Source organism: Anomaloglossus baeobatrachus, chromosome 1 (genome assembly GCF_048569485.1).
Source record: "Anomaloglossus baeobatrachus isolate aAnoBae1 chromosome 1, aAnoBae1.hap1, whole genome shotgun sequence".
In the NCBI taxonomy this organism is placed as follows: Eukaryota; Metazoa; Chordata; class Amphibia; order Anura; family Aromobatidae; genus Anomaloglossus; species Anomaloglossus baeobatrachus.
Genome location: NC_134353.1, coordinates 201,187,088 through 201,210,372, shown reverse-complemented (window position 1 = coordinate 201,210,372; position 23,285 = coordinate 201,187,088). Strand labels below are relative to the sequence as shown.

The 23,285-nt window shown below is 42.2% G+C and overlaps 1 protein-coding gene across 1 annotated transcript in view; it reads right to left on the bottom strand.

Moving 5' to 3' along the window:
- The window catches only part of DCHS2 (dachsous cadherin-related 2), a 439,992-nt gene that overhangs the window by 29,156 nt on the left and 387,551 nt on the right, over positions 1–23,285 (bottom strand). Inside the window, exons 16-17 of the mRNA XM_075347710.1 lie at positions 14,547–14,698; positions 6,289–6,419 (exon numbers count right to left, since the gene is read on the bottom strand). Coding sequence (XP_075203825.1) covers positions 6,289–6,419; positions 14,547–14,698 — 283 coding nt within the window. The remainder of the gene's footprint in view (positions 1–6,288; positions 6,420–14,546; positions 14,699–23,285) is intronic.

Below are 23,285 nucleotides of genomic sequence, written 5' to 3'. Positions count from 1 at the left end.
GGTAGGCAGGGATAGGGCGTCGATGCAGGCCGCCATCACAGTTGGTAACGCAGAACGGTTAAGACCAGCTCCTGTACTACAAGTCCTGCTTGTGCAGCCCAGTGGCATTAACAGGCCTGCTGCTGCTGATGCGCCTGCTGTCCACAGGTGTGGCCCCAATGCACACGGTCAGCGTACTCAATGGCCCCTGTGATGTTAACAGGGAGTTCCTGGGCTGGGTGGGCGTGTGGACCCTGTGACGCTAACAGGGCTCCCAGTCTCCAGATCCCAGTGGCGTCTAACTCGGTTCAGGCAACTATTAGTTTCATAGCCACACAGCTCTGTATCCTCCACCTAACCTTCCAGTTGCCAGCCTCTCCTTTTCCATCTGGGAGCACGGTGGACATTGACTGCTGATGGGGATATATACCTTTCTCTTTCTTTTCTTATTAATTTTCGTTATATAGCGGTAACATAGTATATACCACCTTATCCAAATCTGCCAGTCCCACCGTAACAGATGGTGTTTCTTCATCAAATGTTACTTTTGCTTAACCACCAAACCCACGGACAAAAACTTTTTTCCCCTTTCCAACACAACTATTCCCCTTCCACCAGCATCTGTCCTTCTTCAACTCATTTGGTATATGACCAAAAGTGCAACTCTGCAGGGACACCGTACTCAATGCCATCTCAACACAGCAGCTAGCCCTCGGTCCCTCAGATGTGGACAAGTAAAAGACCATTTCCTCCTATCCATGACAAAGCGTTGAGATTCACTCTGTGCAGCACTGGTGTTTACTGGAAAAGCAGATCTAAGAATCGGTACCACCTTATGCAGATACTCCTGTATACGTGCGTCCCTTTCTATGGCAGGAATTATTTCGCCAAATTTTGTCTTGTACCAGGGATATAACAGTGTGGCTACCCAGTAGTTAGCATTACTTCGAATTCGTACAATCCGAGGGTCATGTTGTAGGTAGTGCAGCAGGAAGGCGCTCATGTGTCTTGTGCATCCAGGAGGACCAAGTCCTTGGTGTGTTGGTGGCAGAGAGGTGAGAATCGTGCCTCCTTCCTCTGCCCTCTCCCCCCAACCTCGCACAACCGAAATGTGAGCAAGCTCTCACTCATCTGTTGAGTCTTCCATGCCCACCGCCAGTTCGTCCTCCATTTCTTCATGGGTTCCTGCACCTTCCTCAACAATTTTTGCTGATACTATGCGCCCTTGTTAATCCCTCTACCCCACCATGACTGCCGCCTAGGTGCCGCTCACCGTCTGGACCTTGTAGATCTTATTATCCCTTCTGCATATGACTCCTCCTGTACTTCCTCCCCTTCCTCTTGGACTAACACCTGACTCCGAATAATGCTTACAGTGTGCTCCATCTTGTAGATGACCAGAATTGTCACGCTGAGAATGGCATCGCCATTGCTAAACATCTTCGTCGACAATTGTAAACTGTGTAGAAGGGTGCATAGGTCCTTGATCTGACACCACTCCAGCAGCGTGATCTGCACCACCTCTGGATCAAGTTAGCCCAGGGTATACGTCAGACCGTATTTCAGCAGGGCTCTGCGGTGCTGCCACAGACGCTGCAACATGTGCAGAATCCAATTCCTGCGTGTCGGAACATCGCATTTCCGGCGTTTAACCGCCAGACCCTAAGACTTCAGGAGCGATGAAAGTTGTTGAGCTGCTGGGTGCGAAGGATGAAAGTGAGCACATAGCAGCGTGCCCGCTGCACAAGGCCATGTAGGCCGGGATGGTATTTTAAAAATTGCTGGAGAATCAGATTCAACACGTGAGCCATACAAGGCACGTGTGTCATTTTGCCCTGCCGAAGGGCCGCAGACAGGTTTGCATCATTGCCGCACACAGCTGTTAAGTCACCAACGTAGTCCACTCAATCAATTTGTACTCTGGTCGCCAGGTGACAACGTGTTTCTTTCGTGCATAGTGCTGATGATGGGAAAGGAGTCGATGCCAGCGGCGCAGGTGGACGCAGGTTATGGTCACCCACTGGGTTGCGTTACCTTGACAGATACAGAACCACAGGCTGAAAGTAGGTGGTGGGTATCTCACAGATGAAGTACCATAATTCAGCTACAACCAATGGGAAGACACCACACCCTTTTTTAGGACCCTCCTGTCTGCAGACCACTGCCAGACAAAGCTATGAACCTCTTGTTACTGTTACCCCCCTGTTCAGTTTTATGATTTTGTGTGCTTGTTACCTGACTACTTTTCCTGCTTGCTGTTTATGTACCTCGTTGGCCGATCCGCATTTCACCTCTGCTTGTTTTCTGATTAAGTCCTGGCCATCCCATTCTGTTCCTCTTCCTCAATTAATGTTTTTGACCCTGCATGACTACTATTTTCTGGAACTGCAGCCTTCCACAGGTATTGATCAACTTGGGCCCTGTGTAATTCCAAATCACTGTATAGGGATTAAAGGGTTTCAGGGTTCTGGGTGTCCAGCTTGGTGAGTGGCTTGCCTCTAGCCTATCCTTTACAGCCCATCTGAGTGTGTCGATCCAGGCAGGCGTTACACCGTGCCCTCTGCAGAAGGCCATGTAGGCCGGGATAGTGTTTTAAAAATTGCTGGACAACCAGGTTCAACACGTGAGCCATACAAGGCACGTGTGTCACAATGCCCTGAAGAAGGGTCGCAGACTGGTTTGCATCATTGTCGCACCCGACCTTCCCTGGCTGCTGGTTGAGTGGAGACAACCATTGATGAAACTCGGTCTCACTCTCCAGAGCTTACCGTCCACAACTCCTCAGCGGTGTGACTCACATTTCCCAGACATTTCTAAGTAAAGAGTCGACCGAATCATGCTGTTGAGCTGTGCTGCCAGCATAGTAAGGAGGTGTGTGGGATTCCTTGGGCGCAGTTACAAGGAAGGGTGGCCTGACCACACAGGGTTTGGGCCGAGGTGGAGGACCCACACGAGGTTGAGGAGGCAGAAGCAGTGGAGGAACTTGTACATACAGAGGAAGGATTGACACACAAGTCGTGGGGACGGCAAGACTTGTACAGCAAACCCTTCTCCATCTCTCACCATAGTTACCCAGTGCCCAGTCAGCAACATGTAACTCCCCTGTCCATGCTTACTGGTCCAAGTATCTGTGGTGAAATGCACCCTGTCACACACAGAGTTTCTCAAGGAATCGGTGAAGTTGTGTGCGACCTGCTGTGGTAGCGCGGGCACACCTTTGTTGGAGGAGTGACGACTGGCAATCAGCTCTTGGGGCACTGCAATGGGCATAAGGTCTCGAAAATCCTCGGTCTCAAAAGGGTGTAAAGGCAGCCTTTCGAGCGAGGGGACTCCAACCACAGTCTCCCTCGTTTCCACTAATTGGGCCACACACACCCCACTTGACTGGCATCAGTTGACCCCCCTTTTGAAAAAGAAAAAGATGCTTTGCATGAAGCACTCTCAAAAATACGCGTGCCTTTCACCTCCCCTGGATGACCCAGGGGAAGAGAAGTCCTCTGAGAGCCATGACTTGCTCATCTTGGTTCTTTTACAAACACAGCGAGGGGACTCCAACCACAGTCTCCCTCGTTGCCACTAATTGGGCCAAACACACCCCACTTGACTGGCATCAGTTGACCCCCCTTTTGAAAAAGAAAAAGATGCTTGGCATGAAGCACTCTCAAAAATACGCGTGCCTTTCACCTCCCCTGGATGACCCAGGGGAAGAAACGTCCTCTGAGAGCCATGACTTGTTCATCTTGGTTCTTTTACAAACACAGCGAGGGGACTCCAACCACAGTCTCCCTCGTTGCCACTAATTGGGCCACACACACCCCACTTGACTGGCATCAGTTGACCCCCCTTTTGAAAAAGAAAAAGATGCTTGGCATGAAGCACTCTCAAAAATACGCGTGCCTTTCGCCTCCCCTGGCTGACCCAGGGGAAGAAAAGTCCTCTGAGAGCCATGTCCACATTGTCAGTGGACAGACACGTGTGCTTATCTTCCAGCAGACCCCCAGCAGCACAGAAGACAGGTTCCAAGAGAACGCTGGCTGCAGGACACGACAAGATCCCCAAGGCGTACGTGGCAAGCTCAGGCAATTTATCCAGATTGGAAGCCTAAAATGAGCAGGGCTCAAGTTGCACAGTAATGGCATCGACGTTTCCTTGCATATACTCATATATCTGTGTGTCCTCCTCTTTTTCCTTGTCCTGCTCTTTTGTTTTCGCATGAGTATCTGTCCTTGTCACTTTCCCATGTGTTTGTGTTGTGAGTTGTTTGTCACCTTTTGGACACCTTTGAGGGTGTTTTCTAGGTGTTTTTATGTGTTTGTGATTGCCTGCCATTGTTTCCTATGCGGTTTGAGTTCGGTTCGTCGAACGTTCGACGAACTGAACTCGAACGAGACCTCCGTTCGACGAACCGAACTCGAGCCGAACCACGACCGGTTCGCTCATCTCTATTAAAGGCAAATTAAATGAAGATAATAATACCAAAGAATTTGTGATTGCAATCATTTTCAGGAAGAAACAGTATTCTCTGACAGAATTGCAGGGGTGCCAATACTTTTGGCCAGAAAATAAATATATATATATATATATATATATATATATGTATATATATATATATATATATATATATAAATATAAAATCAAATCTTATCAATTTATACAGTTGAGTTCCATATGGACATATGCAGTATGCCATAAAGCCGGGCTTTGATATTATTTGAGATCAATTGAGAGGGGACTCCTAGGTCATGTTGATCTCATACTAATTTACACAGAGTTCCTTTTTTCACAGGCTCCATAAACAAGATAGAGACCGTTTGTAGAAAAAGGCATGGGAGGGGGAAAAAGAAAAGGAATTAGGTACCAGGCCAAGAAAATACTATAAAAATGTGAAGGTTTTACATTTCATATGTGTAAAAGAAAATACATTATACTAGTTTTGAAAAAAAAACAAACTTGATTTGCTTTAACCCTTTCATCCGTTTTTCATTTTTTCATTTTCGTTTTTTCCTCCCCTTTTTCTGAGCCATAACTTTTTTTATTTCTCCATCACTATTGCCGTATGAGGGCTTATTTTTTGTGGGACGAGTTGTACTTCTGAATTAAACCATTAGTTTTACCATATAGTGTACTGGAAAATGGGAAAAAAAATAAAAATATGGAGAAATAGTGAAAACAATGCAACTGCATAATTGTATTGGGGGGGGATTATTTTTTGCATCTTGAGCTGATGTTTTTAGTTATACAATTTTTGTGTAGATGTGATGTTTTGATCGCCTGTTATTATATTTTAAAAAAATGTTGCGGCAACCAAAAAAACGTAATTTTGGCATTTGGAATTTCTTTTTCACTATCCCATGTACCGATCAGATTAATTGATGTTATATTTTAATATATCGAGCATTTCTGAATGCAGAAATACCAAATATGTGTTTTATTTTCAATGAGGCAAAAGGGGGTGATTTGAACTATTAGATTTTTCATATTTTTTAAAACTTTTTTTTTAATTTATTTTGCTAGTCCCCCCAGGGGACTTTATGCCTGCACAGTCTCATTGCCTGTGCATTTCTGATAATCAGAGCAGCATTGCTCTGATCAGCAGAAATGCTCATCTCCTGTGAGTATGAGTGCTTTGTCGGCTCCCACAGGAAGTGAGTAATGGCAGCATCAGGGGTCATCAGCTGACCCCGTGCTTCCATGACAACACATTGGTTCCCTGTGATCGGGTTACTGGGCCGCCATTGGAGGCGGGGAACAGTGTGATCCCCACTACAGCCATTTAAATCTCGCTGTCAATGTCTGACAGCATGATCTAAGGGGTTAACAGGCATGGGTGGATCTTCGATCATATCAGCAGACGTGTACAGGGATTACAGCGGGTTTGTCGCCGGAGCCCCCAGTAACCGGAGGGAGGCAACCAACAACGTACCTTGGTGGTAAATAGGTTTATTTTGTATGGGACTTGAGGGAATTTGTTCCTAGATTTTATTGATACTCCATCTAGCATAATGTAGGGGCAGGCACAATGATTCCAGTGATTTGTCATTCGCTGAGATGCTTGCCGCAGTTTTGATAAAATCACTGTTTTATCTGCTGGAGATTTCTGAATGCTGAGCTCTGTATAACCCTGCCCATGCCACTAATTGGTAGCTTTCTGTATAACCTGTGCACAGGCAGAAATATGCCAATCAGGATAGTGCAGGGTTATAAAAAACTTATGAATATGGAGGACTGTCTTCAACATCAAAGTCCCAGAAAAACCCCTTTGTATACCAATATAGTACAAGTATTGTTACCTTAAAATTGTTGACCTACCTTCTGGAAGAAACACTGTTTCCAAGGGTGGTATTGTAGGTGCATTGTCATTAATATCAATGACAAATACTGTTACTGTGCTTGTTGAAGAAAGACTGGGGGATCCTCTGTCAGATGCTTGGAGGACCAATCTAAAATAAGTGAAAATTACAGCCGATGTCATAATGTTCTCAATAAATAAAGGGTATATTTTGTGATTGCTCATTTAAGTCTCATGCTTGTCAGAGTTCAGCCTCCATGCACTGGTCTCTTAGATTGGGATTTACTTTAATCTAATTTTGGTAAATCATGGTTAATTCGTGGCTTGAGCTGTGCGGACAGTCAGAAAACTGTAATTCATAACAATATCAAGCTACCAATAAAGGGAATCCTTCACGTTAACCATGGGGTCTGCTCTTTAGGTGGCAATGTACAGACCATGAGTAGGTAGGCAGGTTAACATATATTCATCATTTGAGATTTTTTTTAAGTCACTTTCCTTTCTTGTCTAGTGATATTAGTTGCAGCAAATTAATTGCGCCAAATTTTTGGCGGGCGGAGTGAAAATACCGGGGGCTGGAGTAAAATTTTGTGACTACTTAAAAAGTTGCAATTGGTGAGGTAGACAAGATCATCAGGAATTGCTGGACTCCGCTCTCAAAAGAAAAACAGGAGAGCAGATAGCCGTTATACTATATGGAGGGCAATTATATTCGATATAGGGCAATTATACTATATAAAGGACTGTGTGTGGGCTATAATACTGTAGTGGTATCATACTTTGCGTGGTGGTGGATTTTGGTGGCTCATCAAACTGTGCGAGAGCCGGGTACTGTGAAGAAATTTACTGTTAGGGAAAACCAAGAGGCTTCAATAGAAGGAACATTACTTTGTAAGGGCTACAAAGTTGTGAGGGATGCTCTTCTGTGAGTGTGACCGTCCCGAATATTTTTTTTCGTGGGACTTCTGTGATGGGTCGCAATGTGTTTTTATGTATGCCCCTGATAAGTGTCTTCTGTCAATGTGAGAAGGAAGTAATTACAGTGGGCACAACTACAGTATTAATATGTATGGAGTGCCTGGTAAGCACATAAAATCAACTAATGAAAAACAAAAAGTACCATATTTTCCGGCGTATAAGACAACTTTTAACCCCTGAAAATCTTCTCAAAAGTCTGTGGTCGTCTTACACACCGGGTGTCGTCTTATAGGGTGTATAATTAGCCCTCCCTGTTTCCAAGACTATCAGAGCGGGAGCGCATCCCTCTGGACCACCCATGAATCCTATTACGTCCTTCTCTGCCTCACAGGCACACAGACACCTCCGTGATCGCGTCCGGTGCATGGGGCTGCTGTCTGCTATCATGGCTTTACTGCAGTCGAATGCTTTACCGTGGCAGTGCAAAGCATTCAACTGCAGTAAAGCGCCGACAGCAGCGGCGGCCCTGTGTATTGGACATGATTATAGAGGCGTCTATGTGTCTGCGGTCCGCAAGAAGCACCCCTTGATGATCACATCTGGTGCATAGAACCGCTGCTGCTGTCAGCGCTTTACAGCAGTTGAATGGTTTGCGACACCGCCGCTGTAAATCATTCAACTGCAGTAAAGCCATGATGGCAGCCTGCAGCAGTGCCTCCATGCATCGGACGAGATCACCAAGAGGCCTGTGATCTCCAAGAAGCAACTGAGGGCACCGCGGGAACGGAGGACAGGTGAGAATAATTTTTATTGTGTGTAAACAAGGCCATAAAAGGGGACAAGAAGGGGACCAGTAGGAGGACATTACTAAACAATGGGCACATTACTGTAGGGGACATTACTATACAATGGGCACATTATTGCAGAGGAAATTACTAAATAATGGGCACATTACTACAGGGCACAGTACTAAACAATGGGCACATTACTAGAGGGCCCAAGGAAGGGGCCCAAGGAAAGGCACATTACTACAAGGGGGGACAAGGATGGGCACATTGCATTTTATTGGGATCTATTTTTATTTTTGACATTTTCCAGTAGCTGCTGCATTTCCCACCCTAGGCTTAATACGGTTTCCCAGGTTTTTGTGGTAAAATAGGGGCCTCGGCTTATACTGGGGTTGGCTTATACTCGAGTATATACGGTATATCCCAAATTCTATATTTTAACTGGAAAAGTTGGGGGTTGTCGTATATGCTCAGTCATCTTATACGCCGGAAAACATGGTATATGCAAAACAAGGGACTGCACATCCAAAAAACTGAATCTTTTTAAAACCAATTAAAAACACTAAAGGTGTAAACCACAATCTCAAAACAAAATAATGCAAATAGGTAGATGGAATACACACATTAAAAAAATAATAATAATGCAATTCTATTCAAAAGAGTTTGAAGAATAGTTGTGGAATAAAATATGATTTTTCAAAGCCTAAAAGGGATGATGAGAGAATAATATGTGAGGGATCATGCTATATATAGGGGCTCTGTGTTGGCTCATCCTGTATATGGGGGATATGTGAGGGTTCATCCTGTATACAGGGGCTATGTGAGGGCTCATCCTGTATGTAGGGGAAATCTAGAGATGTTCCCCATAGCACCAGTGTATTAATCACGTGACCTATCACATAATCTATTAAAATGGGATTATGTAACATGTCACATAATACATCGGGGCTGTGGGGCCCACACTTTCTAAACTGCCTGGGCCCTGGCTACTCTTAATCTACTTAAAACAATTATTTTATTAGGTATACATTAAAATTGGACTTCAGAAATATTCGTATAAAAACATGTAGTGAAAAACACTGAGGTGCACAGAAAAGAAAGGGACATGGCTTACCCTATTCTTTATGTTATGTGCACTATTATGCAAATGTTGAAAATAACCTAAAATAAGGTCTACCTCAAAACTAATACATCTGACCAGCCCGGTTCTCGTACAGACTAGGTCTCAGCTGCACAGTCTCTAAAGACTAAAACAGCCCCAATTGGATGATTAAGATGACCACTCAGACCTTTGCTTCCTAAGCAGCCATCATGGGTATCATGAACCTCCTTTAGAATACAGGGGAAGGAACAGAGTAAAAATAAGGTAAACCAAAGGATTTTTTTCTGCTAGGAAAAAGACTTGACAGACAGGCTGTAATTCCAAGTAGGGTCCATGTCAGAATTATCACCAGAAGCAAATGCAAGCCCGGGGAGGCATTAAATAGTTACACCGACTGAGTGATAGGGCAGACTGAATTACAGCATTGGAAACACATGTTGGCTGAAAGGCAATGAAAAGAAACAAAGTGTTCAGAACCAGGACAGCAACCAAACCTGACTGTTGCTCAGTGGAGAGGGAAATGGATCACAGCACAAGACCGCGGAGGTGTCAACTTCCTCGTGATTGTGGAGGTTGGGTATATTTACGAAAATGAGGCTCTGCTCCTTGTTGACTATCCCTAAAACTGCCCTGAGAAGCCCTACTAGATAAGAAGAGAATAAAGTGTGATTAGTGCCAAAACATAAACACAAAGGTGATCATATGCGCAATATACAGTATATACTGTATATATGTTGGGCAAATAGATACTCATCACTTCAAGAGTTTGCCTCAATTCATTTCCCAAAGTGGTTCATCAGGAGACTGATGCAAATTTATAATAGCATGATGTCCAGTGTGATGTCTGATACATAGCAATAGACTACGTCCACAGTTACAGTAAATAACCCGTCCACAGCTTTGTGAGGATATAGGAATGCCACCACACCTCCTCACTACTAAAATAACACTGTATTCTTTTCTTATCTAATAGGGTTTGTCAGGGCAGTTTTAGAGATAGTGGGTGAGGAGTGGGGGAATCAATATTGTAACTATAGGGTGCCAACCTCCATGGTTAGGAAGGGCACAGTATACAAATTAAAGAATAGGGTAGGCCATTTCCCTTTCTTTTCTGTACACCTCAGTGTTTTTCACTACATTTTTATAGCTATATTCCTGAAGTCCAATTTCAATATATATGTGATAAAATAATTGTTTTTAAGAGTATTTTACAGTATGTTAGTCTACTTAACACAGACCCTTTAATAAATATTTTATGCTAAGTTTTCCTACTCTTAATCCGCCCCTCATTGTTGACATAGCTTAGCCTCCATAAAAAACATTTCATACATAGCAATTGTGCTGTTCTGGAGCACATGAAATAATTTTCTGTTCTTTTATTAGATTTTATTGACTGTTTTGTAAAAAATAATCTGATATATTTTAACACAAAACAGTTAAATTTGCCAATCACATTGTTTGGCTAGATAATAGAGAATTCCATAAGCAATCGTCTATGTGATTGCCAGGAGGACTTTTCTGGGAAGCAGTAGGAATACCTGACAGCTTCACACAGTTGGGGGCAGGAGGTCAGTCTCCAGCTAGTGTTCAATTCATCCCCTACTAGGCACAACATTGGAATAGCTTGTGCCAGCAATTATTAACACTGGTTCTTGTTTCTCCCTATTGTCCATCCTGAAAATAAATATGTTTGATTCCAAAGACTTGGAAGAAATTTGATTGTGAAAACTAAAGTATATAGACTTTGACAACCAAAAATAACCTTGCAAATATGACTGAGGGTAACATACACAGTTAAAAATCTGATCAGTTACCCCACTCACCACGTCATGATTGCATCTACCTAAGTAAAAGATATTGGATTTTTATTTACAGAGGTCCTCATACTATTAATTACAGCGATCATTAGTCATTTCCCTTCCACCGGCTAATAAAACAATGAAATTATTTGGGGGAGGGTGGACTCAAAATCCAATTCTACTCTTTCACCCTCAAGAGACACTAATCTTTTACATTTGTTTTTTCTTGGTAAAAAATGAGTGGGAAACCGGTATATACCATTTAATTCATGTCTGGCTGCTTTAATAGAACAGCAGCTACAGGGAGAAAATGAAGTTATATTCTTTACCTTGCCTCTCACTTCTGGTCATCGGAGATCTGCAGGAAGTGGTTACAGTTAACATTCACCATACAGTGAGTACATATTAATCACTCCCTCACTCTTTGATTGACAGTCTGCTCTGCAGCATGTGTGTGCAAAACAAGCTGTCAATAAAAGTGCAGGGGAGTGTGACAGCTCACTTACTGTATAGAGAGCAATGACTATAACAGCCCTCTGCACTGCCTGGATGACTGGAAGTGTACAGCTGCAAGGAAAATATAACGTCTTTTTCTCCCTGAAGCTGCACTTTTGCTAAGATTATCAGACATGATTTAAATGCTACTTACCTGCAGATTATAACTATATATGTACTGTATGTAAATAGCATTTCTAGGTTGAAAAAATTCCCTTTAAGGCCTTTCAATGAGCCTTAAATAGAACCAACCATCAGGATTTTCATATATAAAGTAAGGCCAGTGCTATAGTGGTGCTAGAATGCAGAATCCAGGCATAAATTCAGTTCTGAGATTGGATGTTTTATTTCAGTATTATTTGTAAGTAAAGTTCCAGAAATGCTATGTTATTTGATTGACAAATGTAACAGAGGCCGGGTCTTGCTATTTGTTCCTGCCCCTGTCTGCCTACCTGACCTTCTCTTCCTGCCACCATCATAGACTTTAATTCTAGCACCTCATTACCTCATTTATCACTATTTATCAGCAAACTCTTCACTAAAATGGTGTCGGAGTCGGCGCCTGCGCATAGCGCTATCTCCGATGCCATCTTTGTGAAGATTCTCTCTTCCTTCATTGAACGGAAGGATGCGTGATGCAAGGGCGGTGCATGCACCCTCACATGCTCAGCTCTTGTTGTAACCTTGGGAGCATGCGCGGTCTCAACAGAAGTGGAGACCATCCACCACCAAGATCAGCTCCCCGCACATGACCGCAGACCACACCCAGAAGACAAGCCAAACGCTTCAAAGGAGACCAATGAGTAGATTTTTGGAGCAGTCTCCACTTCTGTTGTGACCGCGTGCACTCCAGTAATCACGCCGAGAACCAAGGATGCGAGGGCACATCGTGCATCCATCAGTCCAATGAATGAAGAGCAAGTCTTCACAAAGATGGCACCGGAGATAGCACTATGTGCAAGCACCAACTCCGATGCCATATTAGGGAAGAGTTTGCTGTAATAATGATACATGCTAATGAACAGGTGCCAGAATTAAAGTCTAAGACGGCGGCAAGTGAAGGAAGCCCAAGCAGGCAGACAGGGGTGGGAACAGATAGCAAAACCTCACCCCCATATTCCCAACCTGCTTGCACCTGTCAATTAAATAACAGTGCATTTTTGTAACTTTTCTTTCAAATATTACTATAATAAAACCTCCAATCTCAGAGCTGAAGATATGCTTACATTCAGAGCATCCTAACTCCAGTGTAGCACTGGCATTACTTTACACATGAAAATCCTGCTGGTTGGTTCCCTTTAATGCCCCATCATCCAGCTCCTTGGTGGAAATATTAATCATCATAAATTAATGGCTTACATCTGGCTGGTCCATTAATGCAATGTCCTGAAAATTATACCACTGGATAATACCCAACTAGAAGAAAGACAGTGAACTCATGGATGTCACGCTACAATTTTTAGAAGACACCACCTTGCCTAAAAATTGGCAACCAAGAGTTCAATACTAAATATTCTTAGTTTGGATATTTTTAGTGGTTACCCAAGAAGTTAGGTATGCATGTAAGCACAGCTGTGGTTGGTAAGGTTTGGTGCTTAGGGAACACAGTTTTATAGACAGTCTATTAGGAAACGAGTCCATCTATTGCTCTGTTAGTTTAGCCATATTTATATTTTAATGGAGTAGATTCAATGGGAAAAAAAAGATGAAAAGCCCTGGAAATCTCTGGCATAAAAATAATTTCATCTTAACAGTAAGATTAGGGACAGTAAGTCATTCTTTCAGACTGTAACATACTTTTGTTGTTAGACTGTGGATATGATTTATTGTTCTACGGTGGTGTAAATGTGGAGAGCAGCCAACGAGAAGAATCAAAACCACTCTAAAGTGTTTTCTCAGCACGATAATTAATGACTTGTTATTTCTAAAATACCACCTCTGGATTTAAAACATATTTCAAAGCATAACAAATGTTATATAAATACGTAAAAGTGGGACTAATGGACTGTTCCACATCTTGTAAAGTGTTCATTTCCCTGTACGATGGCTGTCTGTGTTTTCCCATGCTGGAGTACAGGTATTATTTTAGAATTTGTTAGCTTTCCTGGTTGTTTTTACACAATTTAATCTTAAACACCACTCAAACTTCATTTTAAAACACTTTGTCAAACTTTGTTTCGACTCCGTATGTGAGAAGAATGTAAGAAGTGGAGTCTTGGAAATGATCGGACTCGAATTCTCGCAACGAGGAGAAGAGGATCCACAGTTGTATGGCTATACATGCAGTGGGGACAGGCAGAAAGCAGAAATACATATTCATTTATTTTACATTTTTTAGAATGTTTTGACTGTTTTAGATTTAAAGAATAAAGAAGAAAATATATGAATGTCCTCACTGTGCTGGCAGTTTTACATGGAATGAAAGGAATTCAAGGCAAGAAAGAACAATAAAAGACAAAATTTGGAACAAAAGTGGGAAACAAAATCTCACTATCCAGAAAATAAGTTTTATTGTAATGTTTTGTTGTACTATATGGTCTCAGTAAATACTTTTGTCATGAAAATCAGACTAATGAGATTGTGGCAGCTATGTGCAACACCAAGATGGTGTTAATGAGCCATATTGGTGGTGCGCATAGCTATATATAATTAATTAATATTTAAATAGCCCAACACGTTTTCATGTCTGTTCTACAGGAATTGGCTATCCAGTGTTTTCTAAGTTCCATATAATTAGAGATGAGCGGACCCGTGGAAGTTTGGTTCAGTGGCTTCAGCCAGACTTTTGATAAAGATTGGTTTGGGACCCGGACTTGACCTGAACTTCAATAGAAGTCACTAATTGAGCAGTTTGTGTCTCTGCCCACATGCAGCAGGCCATAAACAGACCAATACCAGGGGCAGGGTTTTTCGTTTTTTTTTTTAGTGCACACTACATCCGATCACGCTGCTGTTAGCCCCCGTGTGAGGAGATCAAACACTGCAAGTGGCTTCCACTAGGCTGAGCACCATGCGTACCCAAACACAGCGTTTCTCGTGGTACTGGTTTGCATACGTAAAGCACCCGAACTCTGAACCCAAACTCTGTGTTTATTTGTAAAGTCTGTGTTTGGTACAAACACCGAACCTCGGGTTTGCTCATCTCTCTACATATAATAGCTATACCCGCAACAAACCTGTATGAGGATTTGATCTCCCGATCTAGGATAGCATTTGTAGAGATGATGCCTCGTCGTGAGTCAATCGTAAATTCTTTATTTTCATTGCCATCCATAATGGTGTAATCTATCTGTCCATTTGGTCCACTGTCAGGATCACTAGCAAACACCTGTGAAAAAAAATACTACATTGGGTTATACACTATACAGAGATGAGAGCATACACTGTGTGCAGAATTATTAAGCAAGTGGGTATTTTGACTATTTCATCATTTTTATGCAGATTTTCCATCTCCAAGCTGTATACACCAAATACTCATTGGATGAAGCAGATCAGGTGATGTGTATTTGTGTAATGAGGGAGGGTGCGGCCTATGGATGTCAACACTCAATACCAAGGTGTGTAGAATTATTAGGTAGCCTACTGCCAATTTTTAGAAGACGCTTTCTTTAGGCAGTGGTACAGGAAAAAGTCTGCATCTTTCCAGAAAATCAAGATTGTTATACAGGACAATGCTCCATCACATGCATCAAAGTCTCCACTACTTGGCTGCCAATAAAGGCCTTAAAGGGCTTTTCCCTCTAACAAAGTTAATTTTCAAATTAATTAGTATCGAAAGATGTTTGTATAATAAAAATTTCTACAATTAGATGTGTTTAAAAAATTATAAATGTGCCCTGCTATGTACTGTGTAATGGATGTGTCTGACCATACAGATACATGGTCTGATCACACCACAGCTCCTGGGTAAAGGAAGAACTAAAAAAGTATACAGACAGGACAACATGGGATTCACACTGACCTTTAGGGCTTTTAGACACTCTGACTTTCTATTGTTTCAGGAAATCCACACTTACATAAGCCACAATGAACAGACTTTGAACCTAACTTTTATATTGAGGCATCTAATCAGTGTGTGCAAAGGAAGTAAGAGAGAGCAGGGTCAGCTATTGAATCACCTATTGTGATAGTTAGATCCTGGGCATTAAGATGTTACCTCTCATTGTAATCCTGCCTCTAATAATAAAGAAAGTGCTGTAAACGGTTCCCCAAAGGACAGGAAGTATGAGTCTAAAATATCCCCATTGATCACTGTGAAAAGTGGAGTATTACATAAAAAAGAACAATGGCAATTAAAAAAAACAAAATATGTGACACCAAAATCTGATTTAAACTAAGGGTCATTTCTGACAAAAAGTAAATAATGAATAGGTAATTGCACATATTAATTTATGTACAGTACACATTGCAGATTTTCTTCTCTGATCTATGCTGTCAGGCTCCCTATTAAATGGAGTTCCTATCTGTATGCAGCTAGTGATTGGCTGCAGTGGTCAAGGTCTATCTTAGCTTGAAGAAGTAGTTTCTTAGCTCTTTCTTCTAGTGTAAAAGGAACGTGAACTCTACAGCCAATCAGCAATGGTAGCTTTCACCTGACTCCTGAGAAGGGAATTTTATTGTGTATTTTCAGGGGTTGAAATCTATCCTGATCATATGATGGACATACAAATGCATGGCTCCTACATAAAGGGAATCTGTTATTGTGTTGTTCCCTCGTTTCAGAGAAGTATAATATATGGGCAGAGACCCTGATTCTTGCAATGTTTCACTTACTTGACTGCTTGCAGTAGTTTTCATAAAATCACTGTTTTATCAGGACATTATTATTAGAGGACTAGTAAACCTGTTGCCATGTAATCCTTCATATTCATTACCTTGTACAACTATGTCCCCACTAATGATTGGCCGCTTTCTGTGTACGCTAAAAAGGACATAAAACTGCCAATCAGTGTTGTAGTTGGAGTTATACAGGGCTCAGAATTCAGAGAACTGCTATATCTGCTGCAGGTTAAATAGGGATTTTATCAAAATGACAGTAAGCAGCTCAGTAAGTGACACACTGCAGGAATCAGGGTCCCTGCCCATATATTATGCTGCTCTTAATGGGGTAACAAAAAACTGGTGACAGATGAGCCATACATTTATATGTCCAGCATATGACCAGGACACATTTTCAACCATTGGAAGTACAAAATAAAATTCACTACTGAATCTTCCACATTGTGAAGAACTGATACAATATGTATTGTGAAGCAAAATATAACTTATTATACATAGAATAATATTTATTTCCTCAACTCAGACACTTCATTAAGATTTCTTTACAGGGAACCTGTCACCAGATTTGGCGACTATAAGCTGCGGCCACCACTGAGCTCTTATATACAGCATTCCAGAATATTGTATATAAGTGCCCAGGCCGCTGTGCACAACATCAAAAACACTTTTATAATACTCCAGTAGGGGGCGGTCCAGTCCAATAGGTGTCGCTGCTCTCCAGAGCGATACTTTCTCTCTGCGGCGATCGCCGTCCTCCTTCTTCTGATGCCCAGGTGCATGACGTGTCCTACGTCAGCCACACGAGCCAGCATTGAGGTCCTGCTGAGGGCAGATGAAAGTATTGTAGTGCGCATGCGCGGGTGGTCTGTAACCTTTGCTCGCATCTGCGCATTACAGTACTTTGATCTGCCCTTAGCAGGGCAGTTCAAAGTGTGTCTGCGCAGGAGCATAATGTCGGCCTGTGTGGATGACGTAGACGCGTCATCCATACTGGGCTGGGTAGAAGGAGAAAGGAGATTGCCACAAAGAGGAGGCGCCGGACCGGAGAGCAGCAATACCCATCAGACAGGACCGCCCCCCAGGTGAGTGTTATAAAGGTGTTTTTTACATTATACAGTGCATCCTGGGCTCTTATATACAGTATTGTGGATTGCTGTATATAAGAGCTCAGTGGTGGTGGACACAGCTTATAGTTGCCAAATCTGGTGACAAGTTCCCTTTAGTTCGGTAATTATAGTACAGAAAAAAAATCTACATCTTCATGGCCAGGCAGTATCCACACATATACAAATGCATCTCAATAAATTAGAATATCATTAAAAAGTTAATTTATTTCAGTAATTCAAGATAAAAAGGGAAACATAAATTATATTGAGTAATTACACACAGAGTGATCTATTCCTATACATTACAGTATATAGAGTCATTACACATAGAGTGATCTATTCCTATAAATTATATAGAGTCATTACACACAGTGATCTATTCCTATATATTACAGTATATAGAGTCAATACACACAGAGTGATCTATTCCTATAAATTATATAGAGTCATTACACACAGAGTGATCTATTCCTATATATTATATAGAGTCATTACACACAGAGTGATCTATTCCTATATATTATATACAGTCATTACACACAGAGTGATCTATTCCTATATATTATATACAGTGCCTACAAGTAGTATTCAACCCCCTGCAGATTTAGCAGGTTTACACATTCCGAATTAACTTGGCATTGTGACATTTGGACTGTAGATCAGCCTGGAAGTGTGAAATGCACTGCAGCAAAAAAGAATGTTATTTCTTTTTTTATTTTTTTTTTTAAATTGTGTGTTTGGTTCCCCTAAAGTATTAAGAAGTATTTCAGGCACAAAGAACAATGAGCTTCACATGTTTGGATTAATTATCTCTTTTTCCAGCCTTTTCTGACTAATTAAGACCCTCCACAAACTTGTGAACAGCACTCATACTTGGTCAACATGGGAAAGACAAAGGAGCATTCCAAGGCCATCAGAGACAAGATCGTGGAGGGTCACAAGGCTGGCAAGGGGTACAAAACCCTTTCCAAGGAGTTGGGCCTACCTGTCTTCACTGTTGGGAGCATCATCCGGAAGTGGAAGGCTTATGGAACTACTGTTAGCCTTCCACGGCCTGGACAGCCTTTGAAAGTTTCCACCCGTGCCGAGGCCAGGCTTGTCCGAAGAGTCAAGGCTAACCCAAGGACAACAAGGAAGGAGCTCCGGGAAGATCTCATGGCAGTGGGGACATTGGTTTCAGTCAATACCATAAGTAACGTACTCCACCGCAATGGTCTCCGTTCCAGACGAGCCCGTAAGGTACCTTTACTTTCAAAGCGTCATGTCAAGGCTCGTCTACAGTTTGCTCATGATCACTTGGAGGATTCTGAGACAGACTGGTTCAAGGTTCTCTGGTCTGATGAGACCAAGATCGAGATCTTTGGTGCCAACCACACACGTGACTTTTGGAGACTGGATGGCACTGCATATGACCCCAAGAATACCATCCCTACAGTCAAGCATGGTGGTGGCAGCATCATGCTGTGGGGCTGTTTCTCAGCCAAGGGGCCTGGCCATCTGGTCCGCATCCATGGGAAGATGGATAGCATGGCCTACCTGGAGATTTTGGCCAAGAACCTCCGCTCCTCCATCAAGGATCTTAAGATGGGTCGTCATTTCATCTTCCAACAAGACAACGACCCAAGGCACACAGCCAAGAAAACCAAGGCCTGGTTCAAGAGGGAAAAAATCAAGGTGTTGCAGTGGCCTAGTCAGTCTCCTGACCTTAACCCAATTGAAAACTTGTGGAAGGAGCTCAAGATTAAAGTCCACATGAGACACCCAAAGAACTTAGATAACTTGGAGAAGATCTGCATGGAGGAGTGGGCCAAGATAACTCCAGAGACCTGTGCCGGCCTGATCAGGTCTTATAAAAGACGATTATTAGCTGTAATTGCAAACAAGGGTTATTCCACAAAATATTAAACCTAGGGGTTGAATAATAATTGACCCACACTTTTATGTTGAAAATTTATTAAAATTTAACTGAGCAACATAACTTGTTGGTTTGTAAGATTTATGCATCTGTTAATAAATCCTGCTCTTGTTTGAAGTTTGCAGGCTCTAACTTATTTGCATCTTATCAAACCTGCTAAATCTGCAGGGGGTTGAATACTACTTGTAGGCACTGTAGAGTCATTACACACAGAGTGATCTATTCCTATATATTATATAGAGTCATTACACACAGTGATCTATTCCTATATATTATATAGAGTCATTACACACAGAGTGATCGATTCCTATATATTATATAGAGTCATTACACACAGAGTGATCTATTCCTATATATTATATAGAGTCGTTACACACAGAGTGATCTATTCCTATATATTATATAGAGTCGTTACACACAGAGTGATCTATTCCTATATATTATATAGAGTCGTTACACACAGAGTGATCTATTCCTATATATTATATAGACTCATTACACACAGAGTGATCTATTCCTATAAATTATATAGAGTTATTACACACAGAGTGATTTATTCCTATAAATTATATAGAGTCGTTACACACAGAGTGATCTATTCCTATAAATTATATAGAGTCGTTACACACAGAGTGATCTATTCCTATATATTATATAGAGTCATTACACACAGAGTTATCTATTTCAAGTGTTTTTCTGTGTATGTTGATGATTATGGCTTACAGCCAATGAAAACCCAAAAGTCATTATCTCAGAAAATTAGAATATTATATCAGACCAACTGAGAAAATAATTTTAAACTCAGAAATATTGGCACCTACTGAAAAGTCTGTAGAGTAAATGCACTCAATATTGAGATGCATTTGTATAGTCACTGCTATAGTCCACATATACACAACTGCAGAACAAATCACTGTATATAAAGCACAGATAAATATATGCGATACACAAGGTAAGATAGCACTGGTGTAAGAATACAGTACAAGTAACAAATAGGAACATTTCAAGGGGTAATATGAGATTAAAGGGGTTGTCTACTACTTTTACATTGATGTCTTATTTTTAGCATAGGTGATCAATGTCTGATTGGCCAGGGTCGACACCCCACACTTCAATCAATCAGCTCTTTCTGATGCAGCGCTGCTGCCCAATTGAAGTAAATGAGTGTGAGCTGCAATACTAATCTCCGCTCATGTGCATGGGTGATGCTGTTCTTGAGATAAAGCACAACTTTCTTATAAACCTCTTTAACATTTATGGTAAGCATACATTTCTTCTCGTAGTCCTTTTTGGAATATTAGTGCCCTAACTACTATTGGAATGCTATCGATTCCAGTAATATTGTAATATTATATCAGTACTATTTAAAGGAGTTGTCTGACATAAACTCAAACATTTTTTTAAACTAATCTGTGCTGTATGGTCATATAAAACATCCCTATATTTTTTTTGGTTTTCTAACTTTGTTCCTCTTGAATTATCCCTTTATTCTCTGAACACACTTTATTTACCTGCAACTCAAGCAAACTGACCTCTTCCTATACCAAACCTCACAGTCAGAGCTGGCACCACCCGGCCTCACTGTCCAGCCCCGCCCCCTGCTCACTCATTGGCTGTCAGTATTCTGGCCAGCACTGACCTCTTATCACTACAGAATTAGAAGTAACAGCCCCAAATAGGGCTCTGCACCCTCCCACACGGTGCTCTGCAGCCCCCACACATAGGGCTCTGCACCCCCTCACACAGCGCTCTGCATTCCCTCACACAGCGCTCTGTACCCCCTCAAACAGTGCTCTGCACCCCCCCCCCCACACAGCGCTCTGCATCCCCCACACACAGCACTCTGTACCCCCCACACAGTGCTCTGCAGCCCATTATAGCATTTTACGCCCCCACCATCTAGGGAATAAATACATACTCACCTCACCTCGGTCCCTGCCGTGCTCCTCATTCGCCCACTGTCCTCTGCCCATATCAGCACAGTAATGACGTCACCGCCGTACTGAACTGTCAGAGCACACATAGCGGGACAATGACGAGAAGCAGCGCAGCGCTCCCTCTCATCAGTGCTTTGAAATGTATTGACATCTGTGATGCCGATACATTTGAATGTTCGATCCTTAGAAGGGGGCCCGATGCTGGCTCTGACACTGCAGGCAGCTGCCACCAGGCCCCTCCCCTCAGCACATAGGTCCCACAGCAGTGGTTGGGAGGTTGTGGGGAGAGTATGGAATGTGTGGGTGAGTGTGTGGGAAGGTGAAGGGGACTTCGGTGCACTGTACATGCCCAGCAGGGCGGCTACATGACAACGGCAGTAATGCTTGTCTACACGACGAGCATAAGCTCCTGCCCCTGTCAATGTAACATCACAGGAAGCAGCAAAATCCTGGCAGAAGCGGTCACATGGCCGCTCTGAAACGGGGGAGAGGGGCTGACAGCAGGGCAGGTAGGTAGTCGCTATCTACCTACCTGCCCCTATGTAGCCCAATAGTGAAATGACAAGAAAAAGGCAAAATAAGCCAGATAACCCCTTTAAGACTTTTTCTAATGTGGCTGGACCTTCACTCAAAGCCAATGGTGACATCTGTGTCAGAAACGCCATCCATAATGAGCCTCAATTGCAGATATAAGGCCTTGCAAAAGTATTCAGCTCCCTTGAATTTTTCAACCTTTTCCCACATTTCAGGCTTCAAACATAAATATAAAAATTTTAATGTTATGGTGAAGAATCAACAACAAGTGGGACACAATTGTGAAGGTGAACGATAGTTATTGCTTATTTTAAATTTTTGTAAAAAATAAATAACTGAAAATTGGGGCGTGCAATATTATTCGTCTCCTTTACTTTCAGTGCAGCAAACTCACTCCAGGAGTTCATTGAGGATCTCTGAATGATCCAATGTTGTCCTAAATGACTGATGATGATAAATATAATCCACTTGTGTGTAATCTAGTCTCTGTATAAATGCACCTGCTCTGTGATAGTCTCGGTGTTCTGTTTAAAGCGCAGATAGCATGATGAAGAACAAGGAACACAACAGGCAGGTCTGTGATACTGTTGTGGAGAAGTTTAAAGCTGGATTTGGTTTCAAAAAGATTTCCAAAACTTTAAACATCCCAAGAAGCACTGTGCAAGTGATCATATTGAAATGGAATGAGTATCATACCACTGCAAATCTACCAAGACTCGGCCGTCCCTCAAAAATTTCATGTCAAACAAGGAGAAGACTGATCAGAGATGCAGCCAAAAGGCCCATGATTACTCTGGATGAACTGCAGAGATCTATAGCTGAGGTGGGAGAGTCTGTCCATAGGACAACAATCATACGCTGCACAAATCTGGTCTTTATGGAAGAGTGGCAAGGAGAAAGCCATTTCTCAAAGGGAAACACACCAAACATGTGGAAGAAGGTGTTCTGGTCAGATGAAACCAAAATCGAACTTTTTGGGCGCAATGCCAAACGATATGTTTGGTGTAAAAGCAACACAGCTCATCACCCTGAACACACCATCCCCACTGTCAAACATTGTGGTGGCAGCATCATGGTTTGGGCCTGCTTTGCATCAAAAGGGACAGGGAAGATGGTTAAAATTGATGGGAAGATGGATGGAGCCAAATACAGGACCATTCTTGAAGAAAACCTGTTGGAGTCTGCAAAAGACCTGAGACTGGGACAGAGATTTGTCTTTCAACAAGATAATGTTCTCAAACATAAAGCAAAATCTGCAATGGAATGGTTCACAAATAAATGTATCCAGGTGTTAGAATGGCCAAGTCAAAGTCCAGACCTGAATCCAATCGAGAATCTGTAGAAAGAGCTGAAAACTGCTGTTCACAAACGCTCTCCATCCAACCTCACTCAGCTCGAGCGGTTTGCAAAGGAAGAATGGGCAAGAATTTCAGTCTCTCGATGTGCAAAACTGATAGACACATACCCCAAGCGACTTGCAGCTGTAATCGCAGCAAAAGGTGGCGCTACAAAGTATTAACTTAAAGGGGACGAATAATATTGCACACCCCACTTTTCAGTTTATTATTTTTTACAAAAATTTCAAATAAGCAATAAATTTCGTTCACCTTCACAATTGTGTACCACTTGTTGATTCTTCACCAT